The sequence below is a fragment of the Neomonachus schauinslandi genome, chromosome 1 (assembly GCF_002201575.2).
Source record: "Neomonachus schauinslandi chromosome 1, ASM220157v2, whole genome shotgun sequence".
NCBI lineage: Eukaryota > Metazoa > Chordata > Mammalia > Carnivora > Phocidae > Neomonachus > Neomonachus schauinslandi.
In genome coordinates, this window is record NC_058403.1 from 116,422,266 (window position 1) to 116,449,256 (window position 26,991).

At 35.8% G+C, this 26,991-nt stretch overlaps 1 protein-coding gene across 1 annotated transcript in view; it reads left to right on the plus strand.

Moving 5' to 3' along the window:
* SLC9A9 (solute carrier family 9 member A9) overlaps positions 1-26,991 on the plus strand; it is a 554,145-nt gene that overhangs the window by 132,938 nt on the left and 394,216 nt on the right. Inside the window, exon 5 of the mRNA XM_021678860.1 lies at positions 7,659-7,774. Within this exon, the coding sequence (XP_021534535.1) occupies positions 7,659-7,774 (116 nt within the window). The remainder of the gene's footprint in view (positions 1-7,658; positions 7,775-26,991) is intronic.

The following is a 26,991-nucleotide window of genomic DNA, read 5'->3' on the forward strand; positions in this document are numbered from 1 at the left end:
TACAAAAGCAGGAATTGTCACAAAAGTGCACAGGTGAGTGAGGCCTCCAGGGAAGGCCCAGTAAGGTGGCAAGTTAGCAGGCAGATGGGCAGTAGAGTATTTGGGAAATGTAGTCCCTTAATTTTGTTCCAAGGGACCCACAGTCCCAGAGCCTTAGACCCCAGCCGTGGGTAAAGAATAGTGTATTGCATCACAACCTCCTCTCTCCTCCCACACTCCTAATGACAATAAGTAAAATGGCCCTGTTGGCAACATTCAACCCTATTTATCAGTGCCCTTCTTCTTGAAACACTTGCTTCTCTTGACTCCTATGACATTCTACTAGATTTCCACTCACATCTCTGACTGATCCTTGGTATCCTCCACTGCTTCACCATCTTTACCTCATCTTCAAATGCTGGATCCAGGTCTCCATCATGGGCCTTCTTCCACTTTATGTTCTCTTCAGACTTTCATGCATACCCAAGGCTGCAATAACATACACCATGCAGTGTCTGCTCTCAAATCCGTGTCCTTAGCCAATCCCTCATTGAGATCCAAATCTGTATACCAGTCTCACTGGCTGCTCAATCTCAACATTTCTAAAGTTGAACTTGTGATCTTCTCCATAAAATAAAGCCCCCCTTTAATATTTCCCAACTGGAGAAGTGTGCACATGTGTAGTCTATATGTCTCTCCATTGGACTTAGACACAATACTAATAAAATAATAAATTATAAATTAGCTATTAAATGTCTGGTTCCCCCAATAAAATATAAGCTCCCTCAGAGGAAGAATTATATCTTTTGGTAATTTTTTGTTTTATAAATGAGTCAGTGAGCAAATTAATGAATGCATGAGTGAATGAATAAATGAATTTGGCTAGAAGACCTTACCAACCCCATCCAGCCCAGCATTAAGAAATTATTAATTCTTTCATAGAAACATCTATGATAGTGTTGCCAGGGGCAGGGAGGGAGATGGGAGATGTGAATGAAGATGATCAAAAGGTACAAACTTCCAGTTATAAGATGAGTAAGTCCTAGGGATGTAATGCATAGCATGACGACTATAGTTGATAATACTGTACTGAATATTTGAAAGTTGCTGAGAGAGTAGATCTTAAAAGTTCTCACCACACAGAAAAATACAACTGTGAGGTGATAAATATGTTATCGAACTTTTTTTGGTAATAATTTTGCAATATATACATGTATTAAATCATGACATTGTACACCTTAAACTTGTACACTGTTATATGTCAACTATATTTCAATAAAGCTCAAAATTAAAAAAAAGAATTTATGAATTTTCCAGTGGGATATTGCTCTTGAATGCATGCTCCAGAAAAAAGAAAAAGAAAAGAAAAGAAAATGTGAGATATAAACTATCCATAAAATGTGAACAAATAAATAGGGAAAAATATTTATCTAAAGGAAAATGTTTGGGTATAGAAATCAGAAATCTAGATGTAGATTATAACCTTCATATTGCTTTCAGAGCTTGTTGGTTCTAGATTTTCCCACTACAGAGTGAGCTTCACACAGTGGCCTGTTTCACATGATTTCACAGGCAGGGATGTGGCTCTTCCAACAGTTAAAGAGACTGGTCCACACAACTGTATCTCCAAACTGACAACTCCCCTGACTTATCCCTAGCAATTCAAAAAAACTGCCTTTCTAGTAAATCTATTCATTGCTTGATCAAGACTATTTTTTTAAAAAGAAGATACATTCTTTCTTTAAAATACTGATAAAGATGGCATACTTAAAAACCATCCAAGCAATTGAGCCTTCTGAAACTTTTTTTTTCCTTTTTGTGTTTTTTGAAATTCTAGTTAGTTAACATACAGTGTAATAATAGTTTCAGGTGTACAATATGATGATTCGGCACTGTTATACAACATTCTATGCTTATCACAGGTGCCCTCTTTCATACCCATCACCTATTTAACCCATGAATGACCCCACCCTCCTCTCCTTGGCTAACCATCAGTTTGTTCTCTATAGTTGAGAGTTGGCTTCTAGGTTTGCCTCTCTATATCTTCTTTTTTCTTTGTTCCATTTTTATTTAAATTCTATTAGTTAACATATAGTGTAACATAGGTTTTGGGAGTCGAATTTAGTGATTCATCACTTACATATAATATTCAGTGCTCATCACAAGTTCCCTCCTTAATACCCATCACCCATTTAGCCCATCCTTGCCCACCTCCCCTCCAGCAACCCTCAACTATATGGTCAACTTATCTTTCACAAAGCAGAAAGTAATACCCAATGGAAAAAAAGACAGTCTCTTCAAAAAATGGTGTTGGGAAAACTGGACAGCAACATGCAAAAGAATGAAACTGGACCACTTTCTTACATCATACACAAAAGAAATTTAAAATGGATGAAAAACCTAAATGTGAGATTGGAAATCATCAAAATCCTTGAGGATAACACAAGCAGCAACCTCTTTGACATCAGCTGTAGTAATTCCTTACTAGACTTGTCTCTGGGGGAAAGGGGAAACAAAAAGCAAAAATGAACTATTGAGACTTCATCAAGATGAAAAGCTTCTGCTGTCTATGAAAGAAACAATCAACAAAACTAAAAGGCAACCTACGGAATGGGAGAAGATGTTTGCAAATGGCATATCTGATAAAGGGTTAGTATCCAAAAATCTATAAAGAACTTACAAACTCAACACCCAAAAAACAAATAATCCAGTTAAGAAGTGGGCAGAAGACATGAGTAGAGCTTTTTCCAAAGAAGACATCCAGATGACTAACAGACACATGAAAAGATGCTCAACATCACTCATCATCAGGGAAATATAAATCAAAACTACGATGAGCTATCACCTCACACAAGTCAGAATGGCTAAAATTAACAATAGGGGAAACAACAGATGTTGGCAAGGATGCAGAGAAGGGGGAACCCTCTTAACGCTGTTGGTGGGAATGCAAACTGGTGAAACCACTCTGGAAAACAGTATGGAGGCTCCTCAAAAAGTTAAAAATAGAACTACCCTATGACCTAGCAATTACACTACTAGGTATTTACCCAAAGGATACAAAAATACTGATTCAAAGGGACACATGCCCCCCGACGTTTATAGCAACATTATCAACAATAGCCAAATTACAAAAGAGCCCAAATGTCCATTGACTGATGAATGGATAAAGAAGAGGTGGCACACACACACACACACACACACACAGGAATATTACTCAGCCATTAAAAAGAATGATATCTTGCCATTTGCAATGATGTGGATAAAGCTAGAGCGTATTATGCTAAGTGAAATAAGTCAGTCAGAGAAAGACAAATACCATTTGATTTCACTCATATGTGGAATTTAAGAAACAAAACAGATGAACATAGAGGAAGAAAGAAAAAGAGAGAGGGAGGCACACCACAGGAGACTATTAACTATATGGAACTTTTTTCACAATAAGTCTTTAGGTGTGGAGATTTAATAGTGTAAAATAAGCTCATGAAATTTAAAATCAGTTCACATGTCATAAACACTTAATAAAGTGAGTGTGTAGAGTATTGTGTTGGGCATTTCCCCAAATTCTTTTACCCAGTGCTTTCTTTTAGCATCAGTGACATGACTGCCATCCTGTAATACTCTGCTCTTTGAGAGCAGGTTATGGGTTTCTACTTTTGTATCCTCCATAGCTCAAGCACTTTGCTTTTCAAAGAATAGCACTAAGTAGATATTTGTCAAAATCAATGTTATCAACAGTTCTGGTTTTTATGAGGCAGTTCTGCTTCTGCCCATCCCTGTAACCCAGGCTGTCACTAACCACAGACTGACCCCTGGAGGACATCTTTTTCAGGTCCATCATCTTCACAGCATTGCATGTATTGGACTTCACCAGATTCCCTGTCCCCATCCAACCACATCTCCCCCATTTCCTGAGCCATCTGAAATACTTTCTGTGAAGTGCTGATAGAATGTACCACTCTGTGAGAATATGGTGGTTGCTCATGGTTTCGTTTTTTTAGCTTCCCAATTAATATAGTTATAACTAGTTGTTATTAATAATGTAACAACAATTAAAATAGCTACCATTTATAAAGAAGGGGTATGGCACATGGTATATTAACACTAATTATTGGATCATTATAATTACCAGTAATGATGACCATTGTTATTAGTATTAAGCTTGAACTGAACTGGACTTCTTTTTTCTCCTTTTTTGGTATTATCTCAAATAAGCTATTAGAATTATAGTTATTTCATGTCCACTAGTTGATTTGAAATAAATAAACAAATTGTGTGTGTAGGTGTGTGTGATTTCAAAGCAACTCAAAAGCTTTACAGAGTTGGTGGTTAAGGAGCTAACTTCTGTGACTTAGTCAAGTTATTTAATGTTGCTGAGTCCTAATTTTCTCATTTGTAAAAAGGAATAATTATAGCACCTAACTCAGAATTTTGAAGATAAAGTGACATAATAAATATCTATTGTGTTACATAATAGCACTTGCTAATGTATGTTGTTATTTGTTTTTTATTATTACTATTTTTTAAAAGAACTGGAAGAATGCAGAAATGCAAAAAGAAAAGTAGTCACCATTTAATTCCATTATTTAACCACCATTAACATTCTAGACTATATACTTCTTATCTTTTCCTGTTTATATGTATGCCTAAGTATGTTAAATTTTTATAAAATTAGAAATTATTATTACCACTTTATAATTTGCTTTATCAATTTACTTTTCTATATCTAATATAAAGTCTTGTATATAATATTATTCATTGCATATTAGCCCATAGATATGTGTTTTATAATTTATTCACTGGATATTTAGATTTCTTTGAATTTTTCACTCTTATAAACAACAGAAATCTGATATAACTTGAATATACACCTTTTGGTACATATTTAATTAATTTTTGGCATAAATTTGTAGGCAACCATTTAATAAGCTATAGAATATTTAAAAATTGACACTTTAATTAAGACTTTAATTTCCATCAATAGTGTATGAGACTTCTAGTTTCTATATAATATTCCCAAGCCTGGGGCGCCTGGGTGGCTCAGTCGTTAAGCGTCTGCCTTCAGCTCAGGTCATGATCCCAGGGTCCTGGGATCGAGTCCCACATCGGGCTCCCTGCTCGGCGGGAAGCCTGCTTCTCCCTCTCCCACTCCCCCTGCTTGTGTTCCTGCTCTCGCTCTCTCTCTTTCTGTCAAATAAATAAATAAAATCTTTAAAAAAAAAAAAAATTAAAAATATTCCCAAGCCTGGGTAGTATATATGTATATATTTTTTATTTTACCCAATCTAATGGCTTCTGTGCAATATGGGAAAAGTCATTTTAATTCTAATCCTAGATTCCCAGCCTGTAAAACTAACTAATGGGTATAAAATTCAGAAATATTGTCACAGGTCCTAAAGTTTATACTGATTCCAGTGCTGGTTGATGCTCAATATTTGAAGTGTAGCTCAAATGAGAAAGGACTGTGGTGAAGTTGGGTTAATACCCGAAGAGGCTGAAGGGATGACTATTGAAGAGCATTCTTGTGAATGTTGTAACTGTCCAGACTATCCCAGTGTTGATCCCACTTGCAAATTCTAATTCAGAGAATGATATAATTAACAGTCATAATTCAAATTTATGATAATTTTTATTGCTGTCTATCAGGTAAAATGTGTACTTCATAAGGGCAGGGATCTTTGTTTTGTTCACTCATCAGTATCTTAAGCACCTAGCACAGAACTTGACACACAGTAAGGGTTAAATAATAAATGTCTATTGAATGAACAAATAAACTGGATGAAGCTACCGTATACCTGTCAAGAGGCTGAATGACCTGGTAACTGGCAAAATTCCCTTCCCAGCATGAGTGTGAGTAAGCTGCCATGATTGAGGCCTCTTGGATTTGCCTTTTCCCAACAACGATGCTGTGTCCCATGACATACCCTTTCTCAGATATGTTAATACCTTCAGCCTAGTTAAGATTCGGCCTCCCCACTATAGTCCACATTCTTCACAGTGATGTTGGCCCTCTCTGCTCAAACCCATTATGTCTTAATAATTATAACTCAGAGGGTAGTATTATTTCCAAGTTCTTAGGGATACCCCATTGTTGCACCTTTGTACAACCTAGAACCACCACCTAATAGGAGAGCTGTGAATATATTATATGGGATAATATATAATGTAAAATATAGAACTATTCATCTAGGCACTATTATGTAGTGGTTAAAAGCCCAGGCTCAGGAGCCAATTCTCCACAGTTCAAATCTGGATTTTGCAACTTAAAAGCTGTGTCATCTTAAGCAAGTTACCTGATGACACTGTGTTCAGTTTTCTCATCTGTAAAATGCAAATAGTAGTTTCCTTATAGGATTAATGTATGGATTAAATGAGTTAGAGCATGTGAAGAAATATGAATAGTAAGTAAATATTACCTATTTTGATAAATATTATTAGCAGTAATAATAACCTCATTGAGAATGTACTGTGTGCCAGAAACCAAATGTACATTGTCTCAGGTAATCCTTAAAACAATTCTATGGACTAACTATTATTGTTATCACTATTTCATTAATAAGGATATTGAGGCTCAGAAAGTTTTAGTAATGTCCTAAAACCGTATACCTGGTGAGTGGTAGAACCTAGATTTAACTGCAGATGTGTCCAAAATATTTTCTCATGGAGAAATTTTTTTTTAACAGAATCTGAAATATCTGCATTTTCATTGACAGTATAATTTCTAATATCTGTTTTCTAGCCTTTTTAATCATGATCACAACCTTAGAACATTTTTCAAGATATTAACTTTCAAAGCATGTGAATATTTAAACATCCATCTATTGACCTGAGGATCTACAATTTCTAAAGACTCTTAGAGTCACTTATAGTGATTTTACTATGGTCCAGTTCACCAATCTCTGTATTTCCTCTACTAGGATTTTGGCAAAAATCAGTCAGTTAAATAAATAAATACAATTTAAAAGCTATAGGGTGGCAAATGATGACCAGGACAGACAAGCTGTGTTCCATGGTGTGAGTTTGGTAAGCTTATAAACAAACCTTTTATAATCTCATGAAAAGAATAGCTATCCTTGCAAGATCAAAATGTCAACCTTTCAGGATTCATTTTCAACACCATACTGAAGTTACAGGAGCTCTTACCTAACAGTGATTCTGTACCCAGTGTGGAAGTCTTGACATTAGCAGTAGTAGAGACTCCTCTGTTGTAAAGTAACTGGTTGACTGCGTGTGCTGTGTGTGACCAAAATCCTTCTCATTGCAGTGACAGACTTGAAATTTGAACACTTTTCAGACATCCCTACCACACAAAACAATGAAAACTGAAAAGCAATCCATTTACAGATGTTAACCCAGCTGCTGTATTTGTGGGCATAATTTACTATGACATATTTGACAGATTATTCTTTATGTCCTTGAGATTTATTTATTTTCATTGAAATATGCTATAAAATATTGTTATCTTTTTCCAGGTAAATGAATTGGGATATTTGGTTAAAGTGTCTTTCATAGTCGAGAGATTTAGACAATGTACTGAGAGCTAGCATGGCCATGAATTGGCAGAGTGGTGGTAATTTGTGCATGATGCATATTCAGGAAGCACATTAGAATGTTAGCTATGATAGCATGGGTTTGCACAGGATTCAACTTGAATTTGAAGATCTTATTTTTCTCTTCAACAGGTTAATTATGTATGGCTTTGTGAAAGCTATGGTATATGCTGGCCAGTTGAAAAATGGAGACTTCCATTTCACTGACTGTTTGTTTTTTGGTTCACTGATGTCAGCTACAGATCCAGGTAATTGCTCAAATAGTATGTTTTTTTTTTCTTTTTAAGAATCAAAAATTTAAATTAAATGTTTCTCTAAAGACCATCACCTGAGTCTACATCATAATAATTCCTTATTCCTCTTTACTTGCAGTATTAGTGATTAAAGAAAGAAAGAAAGAAAAGAAATAGGTGAATATCCTAATAGCTTTCAAAAAGATGGATCTGAAAACAATTTCAGTAGTGGGAATTTCAGAATTTAAAATTCATTACAGCTTATTTCTCTAGAATGTATAGACATTTTGAGCTATAGACCTTATTTTTTTATCCAACTTGTCTTCTTTCAAAAATGATCTACTGAATTAAAGGGTAAAAAATAGGGGCGCCTGGGTGGCTCAGTTGGTTAAGCGACTGCCTTCGACTCAGGTCATGATCCTGGAGTCCCTGGATCAAGTCCCGCATCGGGCTCCCTGCTCGGCAGGGAGTCTGCTTCTCCCTCTGACCCTCCTCCCTCTCATGCTCTCTGTCTCTCATTCTCTCTCTCTCAAATAAATAAATAAAATCTTTAAAAAATAATAAAATAAATTTAAAAAAATAAAGGGTAAAAATATTTTCAAAAAGATTGTTTATGGGCACCTTGAGTGGCTCAGCTGGTTAAGTGTCTGCCCTTGGCTCAGATCATGATCCCAGCGTCCTGGGTTTGAGTCCTGCATTGGGCTCCCTGCTCAGCGGGAAGTCTGCTTCTCTCTCTCCCTCTACCCCTCGCCCCTGCTCGTGCTCTCTCTCGCTCTCTCTCTCTCTCAAGTAAATAAATTAAATCTTAAAAAAAAAAATTGTTGGGACGCCTGGGTGGCTCAGTCGGTTAAGCGTCTGCCTTCGGCTCAGGTCATGATCCCAGGGTCCTGGGATCGAGTCCCGCATCTGGCTCCCTGCTCCGCGGGGAGCCTGCTTCTCCCTCTGCCTCTGTCTCTCTCTCTGTCTCTCATGAATAAATAAAAGAAATAAAATCTTTAAAAAAATTGTTTACTATGGAGCTTTTCAAACACATTAAGGGTAGGGAGAAAAAGAATTGTCATATACCCTTCAGCAATTACCAATATGGCCAATATTTTTGTCTATACCCCCCTATACTCCCTTTTATCATGACTGGATTATGTTAGAGTAAATCTCAGACATTATATCATTTTATTTGTAAATACTTTGAAAAATGAGCATTGCTATTATGAAACCTAAAAATATTTATAATTATTCTTTAATATTATCAAAGAGCTAGTCTCTGTTCAAATATCCTCAAATGTCTTTTTATCATTATCATTATTAGTTTGTGTAATGGTTAGGGCCAAATAGGGCTGCACATTACAATTGATTAATATGACTAGTGAGTCTCTTTTAATTTATATGTTCCCCCTCCATCTTCTATTTTTGTCAGTTATTTGTTTGGGGGAAAAATAGGCACTTTGTCTTGTGGTTGAACTGAATATGGCTCCTTAAAATGTTCCCTTATACCACATATTTCTTGTAAAACTGATGGTTAAATCTAGAGGTTTAATGAGATTTATGTTCATCTTTTTGGGCAAGATTACTTTATAGGTTTCTATAGGAAAACATCACATAGTGATTAGTGACTCAGCTGTCAACCTGACTCATCACACTATTGTACAGTTTCTCCAACAAAAACCACCAGAACACACCTGTAGCTAAACAAGATGTGTTTATTACGTGTTGTAATGAGGGAAAATGCACACCAGAAGAAACATGGAAGCTTTCAGAAGGGTTAGAAAGGATTCATTACAGGCTTGGGCTTATGTTTGGTGATTTTAGGGAGGGTTTAAGGAATTGGAGCTTTGCTCTGGATAAGAGGCTGTCAGGAAACAGCAGTAATTGCACATTTTAGTAAGTCTCATGTAGAATGAGGGAAGACTGGATTGAACCTAAAGTTAAAATTGGTAAAGAAGTAGTGGCCTCTTACAATAGCCAGGATAGAGGGATGTTTAGTTAATTTTGTAGTTTAGACAGTGTTCATTATTTCTGTTAAGACATGATTATGCAGTAGTCTTATTTTTGTCTTTTTAAAAAGATTTATTTATTTATTTGAGAGAAAAAGAGAGCACTCAGGGGAGAGGGGTAAAAGGAGAGAGAGAGAGAGAGAATCTTAAGCAGACTCCACACCCAGCATGTGAGCCTGACTCGCGGCTCAATCCCACAACCCTGAGATCATGACCTGACCCAAAATCAAGAGCTAGACACTTAACTGACTGAGCCACTCTGACACCCCTGTATTTGTCTTGATCCATCATGGTCATAGAGTGACCTTGTCTGATGTTGTTCTGTGAAATTGTCTGTGTGCAGCAGGAGAACACCAAGGCTCAGATGATAATACTAGGTCAGCCCCCAAACGTCAGGGGCTGTTTTGTCTTTCTTAGAATAGCCCTCTGACCAGTGGTATTGGCACCATGTGTTTGTCTGTTGTAAATGCAGAATCTCAGGCTCAACCCCAGATCTACCGAATTGGATTCTAGAATTTAACAATATCCTAAATTTATCCATACGCACATCAACGTTTGGGAAGCATCACCTTTTAGAATTCCCCATTTTAGCTAATGATTTTAGTATGTATTGATGGTTGCTGCTTAGTTAGTCCAGTGTTAATTAGGGGTTACAAGCTAGTGGTATGCTAATTCTATCCTACCTTTTGTATTTATTAGCTGGTACTCTCCTATAAATAAGTGGCTTTCCAGATCAACTACTTAAGTACCCCATGATATCATTTGAACAAAAAAGCAGGATAAATGATTGATTCTTTCCCTTTATTTACTAATTTTCAAAATAATGAGTTGTTTCCTTAGCATCCTCCACATATGATCAAGGAGATTTTTCTTTTTTAAAGTATTATTTCAATACATGGATTTTAACATGGTTGATATGTTTCAGTCTACTGCTGTCATTATTCTTTTTGATGTTCAGAATACTCCAACTTGACAACTGAGAGCTCCTTCAAGTTTCTCCTATATTCTTTTGTCATGACCCCAGTGGTCTTTCATAGGTTTCTTGTCTTTGGGTAGGACTAGATGTTCCAACCTTATTTTGTGTGTTTCCTGTACCCTGACTTGGAACCAGCCATTTATAAGAGGGAAATTTATTTAGAGACCAAAATTTGGGCACTAGGGGTTTTCATTGCTATTGGATTGGTCATTGTTTCTAGATATTTTTATTTGTTTTGAAGGAGAAATAATATCACAAATTTATGTTAGTATTTTCAGCTCAAATTTAGGATTACAGAAATTTTACTTAACTGCCTTAAATTTTTATTTTTTCTTCTATCTACTTTTCTTCTTCCTATTACATATATAATTTCTTATTTCCTTAAAATAAACATTTTCAAAATTATAATATGCACATTATTATTTAAAAATATGATTATTGAAAACTGCTTAAGATTTCATTGTGGTTCTTTTTAATCTTTGGATATATCTGACTAGGGATGAACAGTTAAAAATTACTGTTTTAACAGCTCTTGAAATCATTCCTCTATGGATTTTATCTTGTGAATATACAATAATGTTCATTTGTTTCATTTTGTTTTTGACTTTGTGTTAAAATTAAAGAGCTATAGAATTCCAAAGTGAAAACCATAGAACCAAAACAAGAGACATCTGGCTTCTATTCCTGTCCCCTCTACCTTAACGTTCCAACCATTTTGGTTGGTCTTTCATTTGCCCTTCTATTTTTAATCTAAGTAAATACACAAACATACACATACTCTACTATATGTTATTATACACATGGTTCTTCACCTTACTCTTCTTTAACAGTATTTTAGAGAGTACTCCACAGCTATATGTAAAGATCTCTCTCATTCTTTTTTATAACTGCGGAGTACTCCATGGCTTATTCAACCAGCTGTCTGTTGATAGACATTTAGTTTTTTTCTTATCCTTTGCAATTATGAATGGTGTTGTAACTAATAACACTAAAATAAATACCTTTCCACATTTTGCCAATGTTTCTTTGGTCCAGATTTATAGAAACAAGTTAAAAGGTAAATGGATTTTTCCTAGGTGTAATTTTCCTAGATGCCGAATTCTTCTCCATAAAGTTTGTGCCATTTTGCCATCACACCAGCAACATATGACAGTACCTATTCTTCACAGCTTTGCCAATGCAGAATTCTATCACAGTTTTGGATTTTTACTTATATAGTAGGTGAGGATTTGTGTCTCCCTCTGGTTTGACTTAGTACTTCTCTTATTGTGAGTAAGGCTAAATCTTTCATATGTTTAAGGGACATATGCATTTTTTTCCTGAAAATGAACCCTTTATAAGATGGCTTTGCTCGAGTAGGGTTATTAATTTTTATTTTGCAAGCTTTAGAAGCCTTTAACGTATTAGAGATATTAACCTTCTGTCTGCAATATAAGTTACAAATATTTTTCCAAGTTTTTTACGTTTTATTTTGTTTATGGTATGGGGGAGGAAAAAATGTTTTAATGTATGATGTTGACTCATTTCCTGGAAGAAGATGAAATAAAAGTAGGTCTCAGATTAGGAATTTGTGGTATAGACTAGAGGATCAGAGCCTCAGAATAGTGTAGAGGGACAAACTGCTCTATCTTCAGGGTTAGAGATGACCCAGCCACCAGGTCATTGCTAGAAGATCTCATGCTACACTCTCATAGCCCCAGGGAAATGTAGAAGTTCCTTGGTAGTGATGGGAAGCATGAACTCAAGATGAAATATTTTCAACCCATCAGTGATTTCAAGTTACTTAAGGTTGTTCTTTTCTGTCCATATATGGACATTTTGCTTTTAATGGTCAGGTCCCATTTCTTGTCACAATTGCACAGATCTGCATGTTGAAAAGCATTGCATCCACTGTTTCCTGGTCCCAATGCCAAAGGCCAAGTTTGTTGCATTCTATTGAGTTAATCAGCCAGCTCCAAGCACAGTTGTATCATGTTAAAGCTTTGCTCCTTCTGTGGCTGGTGATATCTATGAGGTTATGTTTACATGACACAGGAAAAGTGATTGAAATAGAAAAGTAAATCCAACTTGGTAAGATGGATATTTATCTGCATTGTGTCAAACAATTGGGTTGACTAAACTTTTTAAAATACAGAATTGACTCACAGCCATAAAGAGAATCCTAGGAACCAAATCTACTTCCAAGTCTGGTACCAGCTGTGCAACTTTGGGTACCATTTAGCCTTTCTAGATTTTATGAGTTCTTGGAAGTGGAAGATATTTGATCTCATTTCTCCCAACCCCTTCATTTTACAGATGAAGAACTGACTTTTCATCTATAAAATGAAAAGTTTCGACTAGAGCCCTTTCCAGCTTTAACATTCCCTGTTTCTTATTTCTGTAAGATTGGTTTTCATTTTAAAACAAGATTTTGTTTTAAAAAAAAAAAGTTAAAAATCAACCCAAAGCCCCCCCCCACACACTCCAGGCATTCTTGGGTTCTAACCCTGATTCAGCAAATGTTAGAGAAGATCTTACATAGTAGAGACCCACACATGAACAGGAATACTTAAGCTTTCTTCCTTTACTAGCTAATTGTTATATTAAAACACCCTGAACCTACTCTGCTAAATTGGTGCAATTTAAGATCTTCAACAACCTTAAAACACCTAGTTAATCTTACCCCACAATTATTCATTTATTGCCTAAATTATTGTGACTCACTAATTTATGAAAGAGAACCTATGCTCTCCAGGTCTGACTTTTCTTGGCCTTCTTTAAATTAATTCTTTCCCCTTTAGCCTTAGCTAAATCTTAGCCAAGTGTTATTAACTATTCATATTTTTCTTTTATAGACACATATTTAAACTTAAATCTAATTCTTCCTGCATGTTTCTGACTCTCCTTGGCTAATTTTCAGTTTACCTCCAGTTAGGATGATTTGACTATTATTTGATTGATTTAATTTCCTCTTTTCCTCACTGACAGAGATCCTGCTGATGGTGTAAAGGCCATCAGCAGCACTTAACAGAAAGTGGATGATTAAAGGCAGAGCCCCCAAAGAGATCATGTATGGTAAATGGCAGAGTTAGGAGAGAAGAGAAGCACTTAGAAGGCTTGATCAATGAGCCAGCTCATCTCTTCCAGTGTGTTTAGATAAGGGAAAGTAGGAGGGTGGGGGAGAGGAGAGAAAAAATAAACAATATGGCAACAACTGGAAATGATGCTTTAGTTAATATCCTTCAATTTACAAGTGGCCAAAGCCCATAAGGGAACCCTCTAACCTCATACTATCTTCCTGTCTCTTTCATCATTGACTTGGGTCTCAGTTTGGTAAATTTGACTATCCAAGATAGTGATTTTCATTAATAAGTCTAAAATGTCCCTTTATATAGAGAGTGGGTAAGATAAAGAGAGAGGTCATTAAGGTGTATAAAGACACTTTGGAGTCCCAGTGTACCCATGTGCTGTTCCTCAGCACATCAATATTGTTGCTGTCTCAGCACATTTACATTTGTTGTTTCTCCCTCCTTGCTTTCTTCAGGTCTTTGCCCAAATGTCGCCTTGATGAGGCCTTTCCTAACCATCCTATCAAAAATTATACCCCATCTCCTCTGCTGCACACTCATAGACAAATCATGATGCTTCCCATCCCCCTTCCTTGCCTTATATTCTTGTACAGCACTAGTCACTATTGACCTACTATTTATTTCCTTATTTTTTTGTCCCCTGTGAGGAAGGAGCATTTTTTTTCTGTTTTCCCCCCATTTTCCACTCTTATATTTTTAGTATCTAGAATAGGTTTTTAATAAATACTTACTAAATTAATGAATTAATATATTTGTAGAAGAAACTGCTAGAGCAAAATGTAGAGCTTGAAAAGGAGTCTCTTCTCAAAGAGAATGTGAAGCATTTGAATATTCCAGATCACTCTCAGAGATAAGGAGTCTCATGACCCCAGGAGGGACAGTGACTCAAGACGAGGGTGGAACTCGCAGCACATGGCTGAACTTCCAACTGAGTGGCAATATTGGTTTCTGTCCTCCAAAAAGGATATATTCAACTAAAACAAAAAATATGTGTCTTTCTTCTTGTCTGGCCACACAGCCAATATTTCTTTCTCCCTGTTTACCAGTTGTTCAGTGGCTTAAAAATTTCCAGAGCACCAAGCCATAGACTGTAGACTTGCAGAAGCAGTTATAATAGTGTGGGGTTTTTGTTGTTGTTGTTGTTGTTGTTGTTTTGGGGGGGGGGTTGTTGTTGGAAGATGTTAAAAATAGGAGCTACCTTTAGGAAAAGGAAAAATTCAACACATTATTAATCACTCAGAAGATGCCAGAAACTCATCCTGGTATTTACAGGGCTGAGATTTCTTTCAAGGTCTGCAGGAAGCCACTCATTCAAGCACATTTGGGCTGTGCATTTTCTTACTTCATCAATTTCTCTGTTCCCTATTTGGATTAAAATGTCTTCATTTTATATGATGCAGCTGCATTGAGACTCAAATACAGCTGTGCTATTTTGAACTCCAGAAGTATTAGCCCAGTATTTAAAACTAGAAAATAATTCTTACTTCATAGACTTGTCCTATTTTTTCCAAGAAAATTAATTCAGGTTGTCCTGTTTTAGGTAAGGCTTACTAAAAAATTCTTCTGTCCAATATGATGGCTACAGGCCACATATGGCTACTTGGAATGCGGCTAGTCCAAGTTGAAAGGCTATAAGTATAAAATACACCCTAGATTCAAAGACTTAATATGAAGAAAAGTTTAATATCTCATTGATAATTTTTACATTGATTACATTTTGAAATTATGAGATTCATTTAATATTGAGTTAAAGAAAATATACTATTAAAATTAATTTACCCATTTATTTTTACTTTTTTAATGTGGTTACTAGAAAATTTAAAATTATATACGTGGTTTACATTATATTTTTGTCAGACAGAACTACTATAGAGCAATATAGATATGGAACGGTTGTTAGTCAAAAAATATCCTTTTTTTCCACCTTTGTTATTATTGACATATAAATATGTACATTTAAGGTGTACAATGTGATGATTTGATACCCATATATATTGCAAAATGATCACCACAATAAAGTTAGTTAACATCCCCTCACATAATTACCTGTGTGTGTGTGTGTGTGTGTGTGTGTGGTGGCAACATTCATGATCTGCTCTTTTAAAAACTTTCAAGTATATATTATAGTTTGGTTAACATATTAACATGCTATATCTTTCTAAAACTTATTAATCTTATAATTGGAAATTGATACTTTTTGACCAACATCTACCCATCCCCCCCCAACTCCCAGCCCCTGGCCACCAACATTCTTGTTTCTATTGCAATGAGCTCAGTTTTTTAAGATTACATACAAAAATATGATCCTTAATAAAAATACCACAACAATTTTAAGTCGAGTAGAAAAATTAAGCACAAATACAATGCACTGCACAGATTATGGCATTTTGGTGAAATATAGGCACTTTATTTCTATGATTTTGAACTAGTATGTCTGAAGTTTTCTTTCTAATGTCTCTTTTTCCAGTCCTATTTTTCTGCTCCAACACATAATAACCCATAAACTAGCTTCACCCATGCTTCAGAAATAAAGCAAAGAGAAACAAGATTAACGCTCTGTATGATTTAAATATCATGTATGTGCCATTCAAAACTATACATACTGCAACCTCTGACTTGAGAGAAACAGATTAAATAAGTTCCTGTCCAAGTGTCTCAACTGTGTTTTTTTCCTTAGTTGAAACATAAATCATAGGTTCCTAAAGTCTGACAATCTGAGTTGTTTTTTTAATGCCCATTACTGTTTTGTTTTATAGAGCTTGTCAGAAATCCAAGAAACTTGACATTTATATTATGTTACCCCTGTTTCAAAATATGTTGACACATTTAATGGCCCTAAATTGGGTAGACTCAATAACAGAAATAAATATTTGCCTCAAAGAAGTAAATAGAAACTACCTGTGTGGCCAATTGGGAAAGTACAGTTAATAATTCTTCTCATTAAGTTAATGTACATTATTATTCAATTCTCCAATTAAATAAGTCAAAATATATCTAGTACTCAATAGGATCCATTTCTTTTTTTTTTTTAGAATTTGTTTTAAATAATCTCTACACTCAACATGGGGGTCAAACTTATAACCCGGAGATCAAGAGTTGCACACTCTCCTGACTGAGCCAGGCAGGCACCCCACATTCCTTTATCTTTAGCATCATCAACATTAAGTAACATTTAATGATTAGATCTAAGAAAGCATCTACAGATCTCAAAATATAAAAATCCTGTCAAATTTTACACAGGGCATAGTATATATTTACTGAATAAATAGAACAGTCATTGAGTATTAAGAACACTGACTATGGAGTGGGATAGGCCTGTGTTTAAATCTACATTCTGTCTGACCTATTTGAGCCTCAGTTTCTCCATCTATAAAATGAGCATAGTAGGACTTTTTAAAGATTCTTTATAAGGATTACATGAGATAATTTTATTATTATTATTAATATATTGTTATTTTTATCCTATACTAAGATGAGGCTGCTATTTTATACTCAGCAAGTGAGACATGCACAGTTTTGCCTGTTTTCCTGGTAGCAGTAATGGATTTCCATGAATCTATATTCTTGGTTAATAAAATGCTCCCTTGACCAACTAAATTCATTTGTGACTTGCTTGGTTAGAGTTGGGAGCATAATATATGCAATATGGTAATTTTGCTTTTATAAAACACAAATATACTTTATATTTGTTTTCAGAGGTGGTAGATAGTAATATGTGAAAGCAAATCTCAGACATTGTCATTTTATGCACATGTATTTTGTTATACATCTCTATAATTATGGGCATTGTTCCTATGTAACCATAAAGCCATTATCAAACCTATAAATTTTCCATCATCCATTGGTATCATCTAGTACCTATCCACATTCAAATTTCTCTGATTTTCTTTTTATTAAAGTATAGTTGACACACAATGTTACATTAGTTTCAGATGTACAGCATAGTGATTCAACAATTCTATACGTTATGCTATGCTCACCATAAGTGTAGATACCATCTGTCACCATTCAATACTATTACAATGCCATTGACTATATTCCCTATGGTGTACCTTTCATCCCCATGACTTACATTCCACATGGAAGCCTGTACCTCTCTCTTTCCTTCACCCATTTTGCCTATCCCTTCACTGTCTCCCCTTGGGCAGCCACCAGTTTTTTTCTCTGCATTTGTGAGTCTGTTTCTGCTTTTTTTGATTCTTTGTTCATTTGTCTTGTTTTTCAAATTCCACATATAAGTGAAATCATATGCTATTTGTGTTTCTCTGTGTGAGTTACTTCAGTTATCATAATACCTCTAGGTCCACTTATGTTGTTGCAAATGGCAAGACCTCATTCTTTTTTATGGCTGAGTAATATCCCATTGTGTGTGTGTGTGTGTGTATCTCACATCTTTTTTATCCATTCATTATTAATGGACACTTGGGTTTCTTCCTTATCTTGGCTATTGTAAATTGTGCTGCAATAAACATAGAATGGAAACCCAGAATTGATAAATAAAGAATAGACATACTTGAGTATATAAAAAATATATTTAAATAATAAAGGATAACCATTAAGAAAATCAATAAGCAGACAACACATTGGGGTAAAAGCATTTAAATATAGAGGACCAAGTATTACTATTTCTTTTTTTTTAAGATTTATTTATTTATTTGAGAGAGAGAGAACAAGCAGGGGGATGCAGAGGGAGAGGGAGAGAGAGAATCCTCAAGCTGACTCCCCACAGAGCACAGAACCGGATGTGGGGCTCCATCCCAGGACCTTGAGATCATGACCTGAGCCAAAATTAAGGACCTGCCACTTAACCAACTGAACCACCCAGGCACCCCCAAGTATTATTATTTCTAATATAGAAAGAACACTTTAAAATGTCAATCTGGCAATAAATAACAGAAAAATGGACAAAGATTATGAAGAGGCAATTCATAGAAGAGCAAGTCCACTTGAGGTACAAATATGCAAAGTTGTTCAAACTCACCAGAAGTCATAGAAATCTAAAATAAAGTAACAGCATGTCATTTTATACCTAGCAGTTTGGCAACAACTGTAATGCCAAATAACAGTCATTGATGGCAGGGAGGCAGGGAAAAGTAGACTGTTACACATTTCTAGTGAAAATTTAAATCATTAACATACTTTTGGAAAGCAGTGTGGCAACAGCTATTAGAATTTAAAATACATAGTTCCTTCTGACCCAGTGTTCTGACTCCTGGATCCTGTCCCACACAAGTAAAAATATTGGATTCTTAATAATGTATGGACAAGGCTGTCTATTGCAACATGTTTTTTAAGTGGAGAAAAAAAACAAAAACAAAAAGGAGCAAAGTGAATCCTATCAATAAGGGAATTGTTGGAAAGGTTGTAGGACATCGATAAAATATCATGTAGCCATTAAAGAGGATAAATTAGTGCTCTTCCAGCTGACTTGAGAGATACCCAGGAGGCATTGTTGACTTTGTAAAGCAAGATGTAGAAAAGTATATATAAGCTATGATTCCAATTTTTAATATATAGACAAATATGTATGTGTGTATATAAAGCAGAACTCACGGGGTATAACCATAGAAATTGCTTTTTTTTTTCCTCCCACTTCTCCTTCATTTTTTATTTTTAAATTTTTTTAAAAAATTAAAATTTTAATTCCAGTATAATTAACATACAGTGTTGTATTAGTGTCAGGTGTACAATATAGTGATTCAACAATTCTGTACATTACTCAGTGCTCATCACAGTAAGTGTATGCTTAATCCCCTTCACCTATTTCACCCATCCCCCGACCCACCTCCCCTCTGGTAATCATCAGTTTGTTCTCTTTAGTTAAGAATCTGTTTTTTGCTTTGTCTCTTTTTTCTTTGTTTATTTCTTTGGTTTCTTAAATTGCATATATGAGTGAAATCATATGGTATTTGTCTTTGACCTACTTATTTCACTTAGCATTATACCCTCTAGATCCATCCATGTTGTTGCAGCTAGCAAGAGCTCATTCTTTTTTATGGCTGAGTAATATTCCACTGTGTATTTACCCATTACGTCATCTATTGATGGACACTTGGGTTCTTCATCCATTCATCTATCAAGGGATATTTGGGTTGTTTCCATAATTTGGCTATTGTAAATAATTCTGCAACAAACATAGGGGTGTATATATCTTCGAATTGGTGTTTTTGTCTTCTTTGGGTAAATAGCCAGTAGTGGAATTACTGGATGATGTGGTAATTCTATTTTTAATTTTTTGACTCCATACTGTTTTCCACAGTGGTTGCACCAGTTTGCATTCCCACCAATAGTGCACAAGGGTTCCTTTTTCTCCACATCCTTGCCAACACTTGTTGTTTCTTATGTTTTTGATTCTAACCATTCTGACAGGTGGGAGATGATATCTCATTGTGGTTTTGATTTGCAATTCCCTGATGATGAGTGATGTTGAACATTTTTTCATGTGTTTATTGGTCATCTGTATGTCTTCTTTGGGGAAATGTCTGTTCTTTCTTCTGCCCATTTTTAATTGGATTATTTGTAGGTTTTTTGGTGTTGAGTTGTATAAGTTCTTTATATATTTGGGATGCCAACTCCTTATTAGATATGTCATTTGCAAGTATCTTCTCCCATTCAGCAGATTGTCTTTTTATTTTATTGATTGTTTCCTTTGCTGTGCAGAAGCTTTTTATTTTGAGGTAGTCCCAATAGTTTAATTTTGCTTTTGTTTACTTTGCCAGAGGAGACATTTCTAGAAAAATGTTTCTATGAATGATGTCAGAGAAATTACTGCCTCTGTTTTCCTCTAGGAGTTTTATGGTTTCTGGTCTGACATTTAGGTCCTTAATCCATTTAGAGTTTATTTTTGTGTATGTTTAATAAGGTTATCCCATTTCCTTCTTTTGCATGTAGCTGTCCAGTTTTCCCAGCACCATTTGTTGAAGAGACTGTCTTTTCCCCATTGCATATTCTTGCCTCCTTTGTCATAGATTAATTGATCATATAATCGTGGGTTTATTTCTGGCTTCTCTGTTCCATTCTCTCCCATGCTCCTTTTAAAGTATTCGGTGAGGTTACCTTTTTTTCCATCTGCTGGATAAAAATCTTTGGTCTTTAAGTTGCAATTGGAGTTTCAATTCAGCAGTGAACATTTCTAATCCCATATAATACTGGAAGTTTTCAATTTAATTTAAGACTCTACCCTACCTCCCCTAGCCTGTTGAAGGCAGGCTGCCTACCTTTGGGAGAAGAGATGTGGTTGGGTTCTTTATTCTTTCTCATGCTTTTCATCTACCCCTTGCTGGATGCAGTTTCTGACGCCTGCAAAGGTAGATGCAGAGATGAGGTGAGGGAATTTTTTATTTGATAGATAATTAGCTACCATCAGAGCAACTGGACAGCCATAGCCCATTAGGTTTCTCAGGTGAGAGTCAAAGAGTATTTCACTGTGTCCCCAAACTCTAGTCACATTGTAAGCTGTCTGATGGCCTAGCCAAAGTCCCTCTCCATAGGCGTGAGATTCACAAGTAGCAAAACAACTCCCTTCACAAATCTTAACCTCTAGGCTAGAGTCTAGAGAGAGACACTTTCTCATTCTTAATGTAGGTGAGAGGTTTAAGGGAGTCATGTAACTTATTTTTGGATAAATATTTTAAAATTGTGCATCTTATTGTTGAACGTGTAATTTTTTTTCTTTGTTCCTTAAACTTCTGATTTAATGTCTGTTACAAATGCGTGTGTATGCTTATTACAAAGAAAATTTTAATATAAAGAGATTTTGGTGGGACATATACTAGATTATAAATTGGGTTACTTAGGAGGAGGGAAGGTATGAGTTTAGGAAATGAAGAATTGTGGAAAAGGGAGTCATGTTAAAAAGGAAAAGAAAAAAGGTAATTAAAAGAAGCACATCTATGTATGTAAAAAAGAACTCTTCAAAATTTCACAGAAATGAGAAAATTAACCAATCATTTTTATATTGTTAGTAAATCACTGAAATGTGATAAGAAGATCTTAAAGGAAAATCATCCAACACAATATTTTATTGCACATGCCATGAAGTAAAAAAAAAAAAAATTCAGTGACTTTGTGTATTACATGTAAGTCACACATCTTGACTTGCTCTGGCAGCTAAAGTGTGCTAAGAATCCCAAGTGTTTGATGAAGCCCTGAGTACTGGATGTTGGCTTTCATAAGGAGACTACTGGCTCTTGTTAATTGAATTTAGAAAATTCACTCTGGCATTATCCTGTCTGGAGCCTAAATTAAATGCATGGATGATAATTCATTTATTGAAATTAGAAGCCAAGAGGAATATAGATACAAAGTCAAAGTTTCTGCTTTGCTAATGTTGAGCCCAACCAGCCTCTACTTGACAAGTGTCATGGCACCATGCTATTTTTATTACCGGGAGTTGGGAGATCTGAGGTCTAGTTCAGTTCCTGCTACTAACTCACAGGGCAAATCAGGTGTCTACATTACCTTTCTAGGTTTAGTTTCCTCATATATTCTAGAGGAATTAGATAATTGCTGAGGTAATTCCTGCTCTACTTAGTGGTTCTCCAACTTGAGCGTACTTAAAACTCACTTGGAGAGTTTGTTAATATGCAGATTCCTGGGCTCTATCTCCAGATACTCTGATTCAGTAGGTCTGGGATGGGGTCCAAAACTGCAATTCTAAGTGTCCAGGTGATGCTGTTGATGCTAGTCCAGAGACCTGATGGATATAAGAATTGGTGGATGGAATATTTGCATTTCGGACTAAACTAGTGAATTATGGAGTGAAGCCGGCTCAGTACTGATCTCTGAGACTTCCACCTCTTGGAGTAGAGACCGCCCTTCTGAGATGCCACCAGTCCACCTGTCTCCTGGCATTCTCCATTACCCAGTGTTTCCAGTATATGCTACGTAAAATCACAAATAGGTGTCACTCTAATTTGGGGGCAAATTGGTCCTGAGAGGAAGTGTGAGTTAGGACACTGGAGAATATGTCACCAGCTCCTAATTTTGTGGGTTAAAAATCTAAGAGAGCTCCTAGGAAGTTATCGGCACAAAATGATCACAGTTAGGGATGGATAATAAACTTTTTTTTTTTAAGATTTTATTTATTTATTTATTTGAGACAGAGAGAATGAGAGAGAGAGAGCACATGAGAGGGGGGAGGGTCAGAGGGAGAAGCAGACCCCCCGCCGAGCAGGGAGCCCGATGCGGGACTCGATCCCGGGACTCCAGGATCATGACCTGAGCCGAAGGCAGTCGCTTAACCAACTGAGCCACCCAGGCGCCTGGATAATAAACTTTTAATCCCAAGAAGAACTGCCCCTAAAAACAAAATAGGCATGTGATGGAGTAGGAGGGTTACCTAAAAATGAAGTCAAGATAGCGTCTTCTAGTGGCCGAATTATCCTGGATATTAAAAGTGTCTGCTCATTAAAGCAAGATTAGTGTCATGGGTGAATGGAGCAGTACGTTTTAGTGCTTTAACTTCTCTGAACCTCACTTCCCATGTCCTTAAAATAGACACTGTAAAAACAAAACAAAATAGAAAATACCTCCGATTTCTTCACAGAATTGCTGTAAGACCAAATGAAATGCTGTATAGAAATTTTTTTGTAAATTGCTAACTTATTAAATAAATTTTTACTAACAATGAGTTCTTCTAAGTCACTTTATTGGCTTTTTAGATAACACTATCATAGCATTCTTATTTGTTTACAATTGAATGTAAAATTGCCAGATATGCATTGTTTTCTTAAGTAGCCATGATGAAATAACTGTTTTCTCATATTTCATTACTTGTTTACCCACTTTCATAGTCAATCTCCAATATAAAGAGATTTAAAAGAAAAACATAATTGAATTATATTTATCTTAATGTGGATTCCCTACTTTTTGTAATATCTTCTATACATTTAGATATTTAAAATTCCAAGTAGTTTCCCTATGCTTCCAGATGCTGCTCTTTGTAGTCACCTGAGGCATTACAAAATGTTGCATAAAGGCTTGTATAATCTATTTGAATTATATAAATCATAGTTCCTCTGATAGAATAATTGAGCATGGGTGTTCTAGGCTTTATTCCCTGCTCACCCATCCCTCCCCACTCCACTCTACCCCAACCACAAATTATAAAGCCAAATTCAGGTCTGTGTTTGGGTTGGTACTTCACTGCTTTTTAAAATCAGTTCCACTGTTTCTCTAATGAAAAGCTCCTTTTATTCGTAATTGGACTGCCAGTCCAGACCCTGAATCACCATATATAGCTTATCCCACATAATGTGTGTCTACAGTGACCGCTGACCATAGCCATCCTCCGAACACATGGACACAAATTATGGCTTCTCATCCTGCAGGCCAACCAAGGGTGGGGTTTTCCCTGTAACAAATTCTCCAACTTGGCAAAATGATTAGTATTGTCTCCTCGGCGTAATCAGATAGAAGCACTGGACAAATGTGTAGCATTGAGTTTTCATCTTTTCTGTTAACACTTTGAGGAAATAAGAGTCTTCCAAAATGAGAGACGTTTTTATACACTGTACTTGCAAGTCACTATTTTCATTCAACATTTAAGTTGTAGGGGGGAAAAAAGCCACCTTTATCCTTTAAAGTTTTCTGCGGTGTAACTATTCCAGAGGCACACAAACTATCTTACCTTTGATCATGTTGATAATCTGAAGACCCTTTCTATTTGGGGTTACTATGGTTACGGCTGCACGGGTGATGTGTGAGCTGCACTGCTGTTTTGATAAAAATAGGTATTAACCACCAGTCATAGTGCTTCTCATTTCACATCAGTTCTTGCAGAAGAACAGCATATTAAAAAAAAGAAAAGAGGAAAAAAGCCTTTCCAAAGAACCATGAAGGAACATCTGCATAAATAATGGTGATTGGTCATGTGTATAAAAATATTTTTAATTAAATTCTTTTTAATTAAACAGGGCATTTTGCTGAATCTTTGTCTGTTATTTGCACCAAGCTTAGCCTTGAGGAAGATGGCTGATTAACAGACCCAAGAACCTATAATTAAAAGTAGAACTGTTATTTTTGGAGGAATGCCTCTCCAGTAAGGGTGACTTAATAGGGCTGTCTCATATTTTTTCATTTGTCCTTGAATTCTCTGGTTAGAATTTTGGTTTTTTTTAACATAGGAGAAATGATTACCAACATTGTCATAATCAGAAGAGTTTTTATTTTTCAGCTTAGTTTTCCTTCAGTCCCTTTGATCACACTCTCACTGTCGTTTTTCAATATTTCATTGTGGTCTTCATCTATTTCTTTTGTTTGGGTCATGTCTTCTTTTTAAAGTTATATATATTGTATTTTTTTCACCTCTGGCCCCCTCTGCCTATGCATTTCAGAGTTTTAGACTACAGTAAGTTTGTGGTTTCTCGTCACTGGTATTATCAACATTCTACACAGGAATTCAAGAGAAAACTGAATAACTTTCTCTTTGCAGTCAAAAATACGATGTAATGTACAAAGTAGTTCCTTCAGTACCAGTCTGGCTTAGAGAACAGAGACAACATTCATTTAATATCTGCTAAGCAGCATAGGAGGAGACTGAGATGGTTGTATGCCCACATTCTGAAGGAAAAAAAAATGCTTACACATAGTTTAAGGTTCATGTCCTTGAACCATTTGTGCAGTTATTTGTGGACAAAGTTGGGTGACTCTACATTTAGTATCATACTTGGTAGAGAAGTATTGTATTAGTGTTGCTGTGGGAGAAGGGAAATAGTGAGGGAATATTCAGGGTCTTTTCTCATGCTTTCATTGAATTCCCAGAGGAAAAAATTACACCTCTGAGGAAGTCAGAGGATATTAGACAGCGTACTTCCCATGGAAGGCAACAGGCTTCTGGAGACTACAGAGCGACCGGCCATTTTCACTATGCAGTGTGTTTCAAGCCTGCATACGGTGTCATTTAACAGAACTCAACTGCATTTTCTGTGTCTCTCCAATTCCATATTAGGTGCACAGGGATAGTATCAGTTTAAAAGCCTCTACATAAACCTAGGTCCATAAAACACCATCATAAACCCAGATTCTATTCTTGAACAAATTTACTCAGAAAAAAAATAACAGCTTAAATTTATATTGTGTATCTCTTTCAAAGAACTCAAGACAGCTTCCACACACAGCACTTCAGTTATTTTCACATAGTTTTCTTGGGTAGAGAGGATGCATTTAAGTGAAATAATTGGGTGCAGAGAATTGTTTTAATTTTCTCAAGATTTCATAGTAAGTTAAAGAAAGATTGATACCAAAGCCAGAGCCTCTTTTTCCTTAGATTTCTAGACTGTGGTTTTGCAAGATACTAACAGCCATATGATCAAAATATATTATTGACTTTAGCTAATTTGCAGCTAGTTCTAAAATCAGTAACATCTTTATTCGAATTACCCATCAAAGCAATGGTGCACTTGAGTCAATATTTAGAAGCAACCCAAAGCCACCAATTGGCAGCAAATGAAAAGCTCCCTCTGAATTTTCCTGCTTCGGAGTATGTCATCTAGTGATAACAACCATTAACTAAGTGTGTACACATATATCATCTAATTTGATCATCACCACAGTCAATTATCTCCATTCTAATAAACTGAGGTTCTAAATGCATAAGTGGTTTATTTAAATGTACAAGGCTTACAAGTGCCAGAAATGGGAGACAAAGCATGTCCAATATTCTTTTTTCTAGACCACTGCTACTTCTCAAAATAGAACAGTGATGTGCCAATTAGGCTCAACACAAAATGAAACTCAATAGTCAAGTTCTCCTTTTTATGATTAACTTCACTTAGCAAACATTTATTCAGCACCTGCTATGTAGTAAGCACTGTAGGACTGGCTGAGGGAAAGGGCAATAAACCAGACACAGATCCTGCCCTCAAGAAGTTCCAGTCTAAAGGGGGCTTTAGGGGCATCTGGATGGTGCAGTCTGTTAAGCATCTGACTCTTGGTTTTGGCTCAGGTCATGATCTCAGGGTCTGTGATATTGACCCCAGCTTCAGGCTCCACGCTCAGTGTGAGTCTGCTTGAAATTCTTTCTCCTTCTCCCTCTGTCCTTTGTCCCCTCCCCCCAAATAAATAAATAAATCTTTTTTTTTTATTCTTATGTTAATCCCCATACATTACATCATTAGTTTTAGATGAAGTGTTCCATGATTCATTGTTTGCATATAACACCCAGTGCTCCATGCAGAATGTGCCCTCCTCAATACC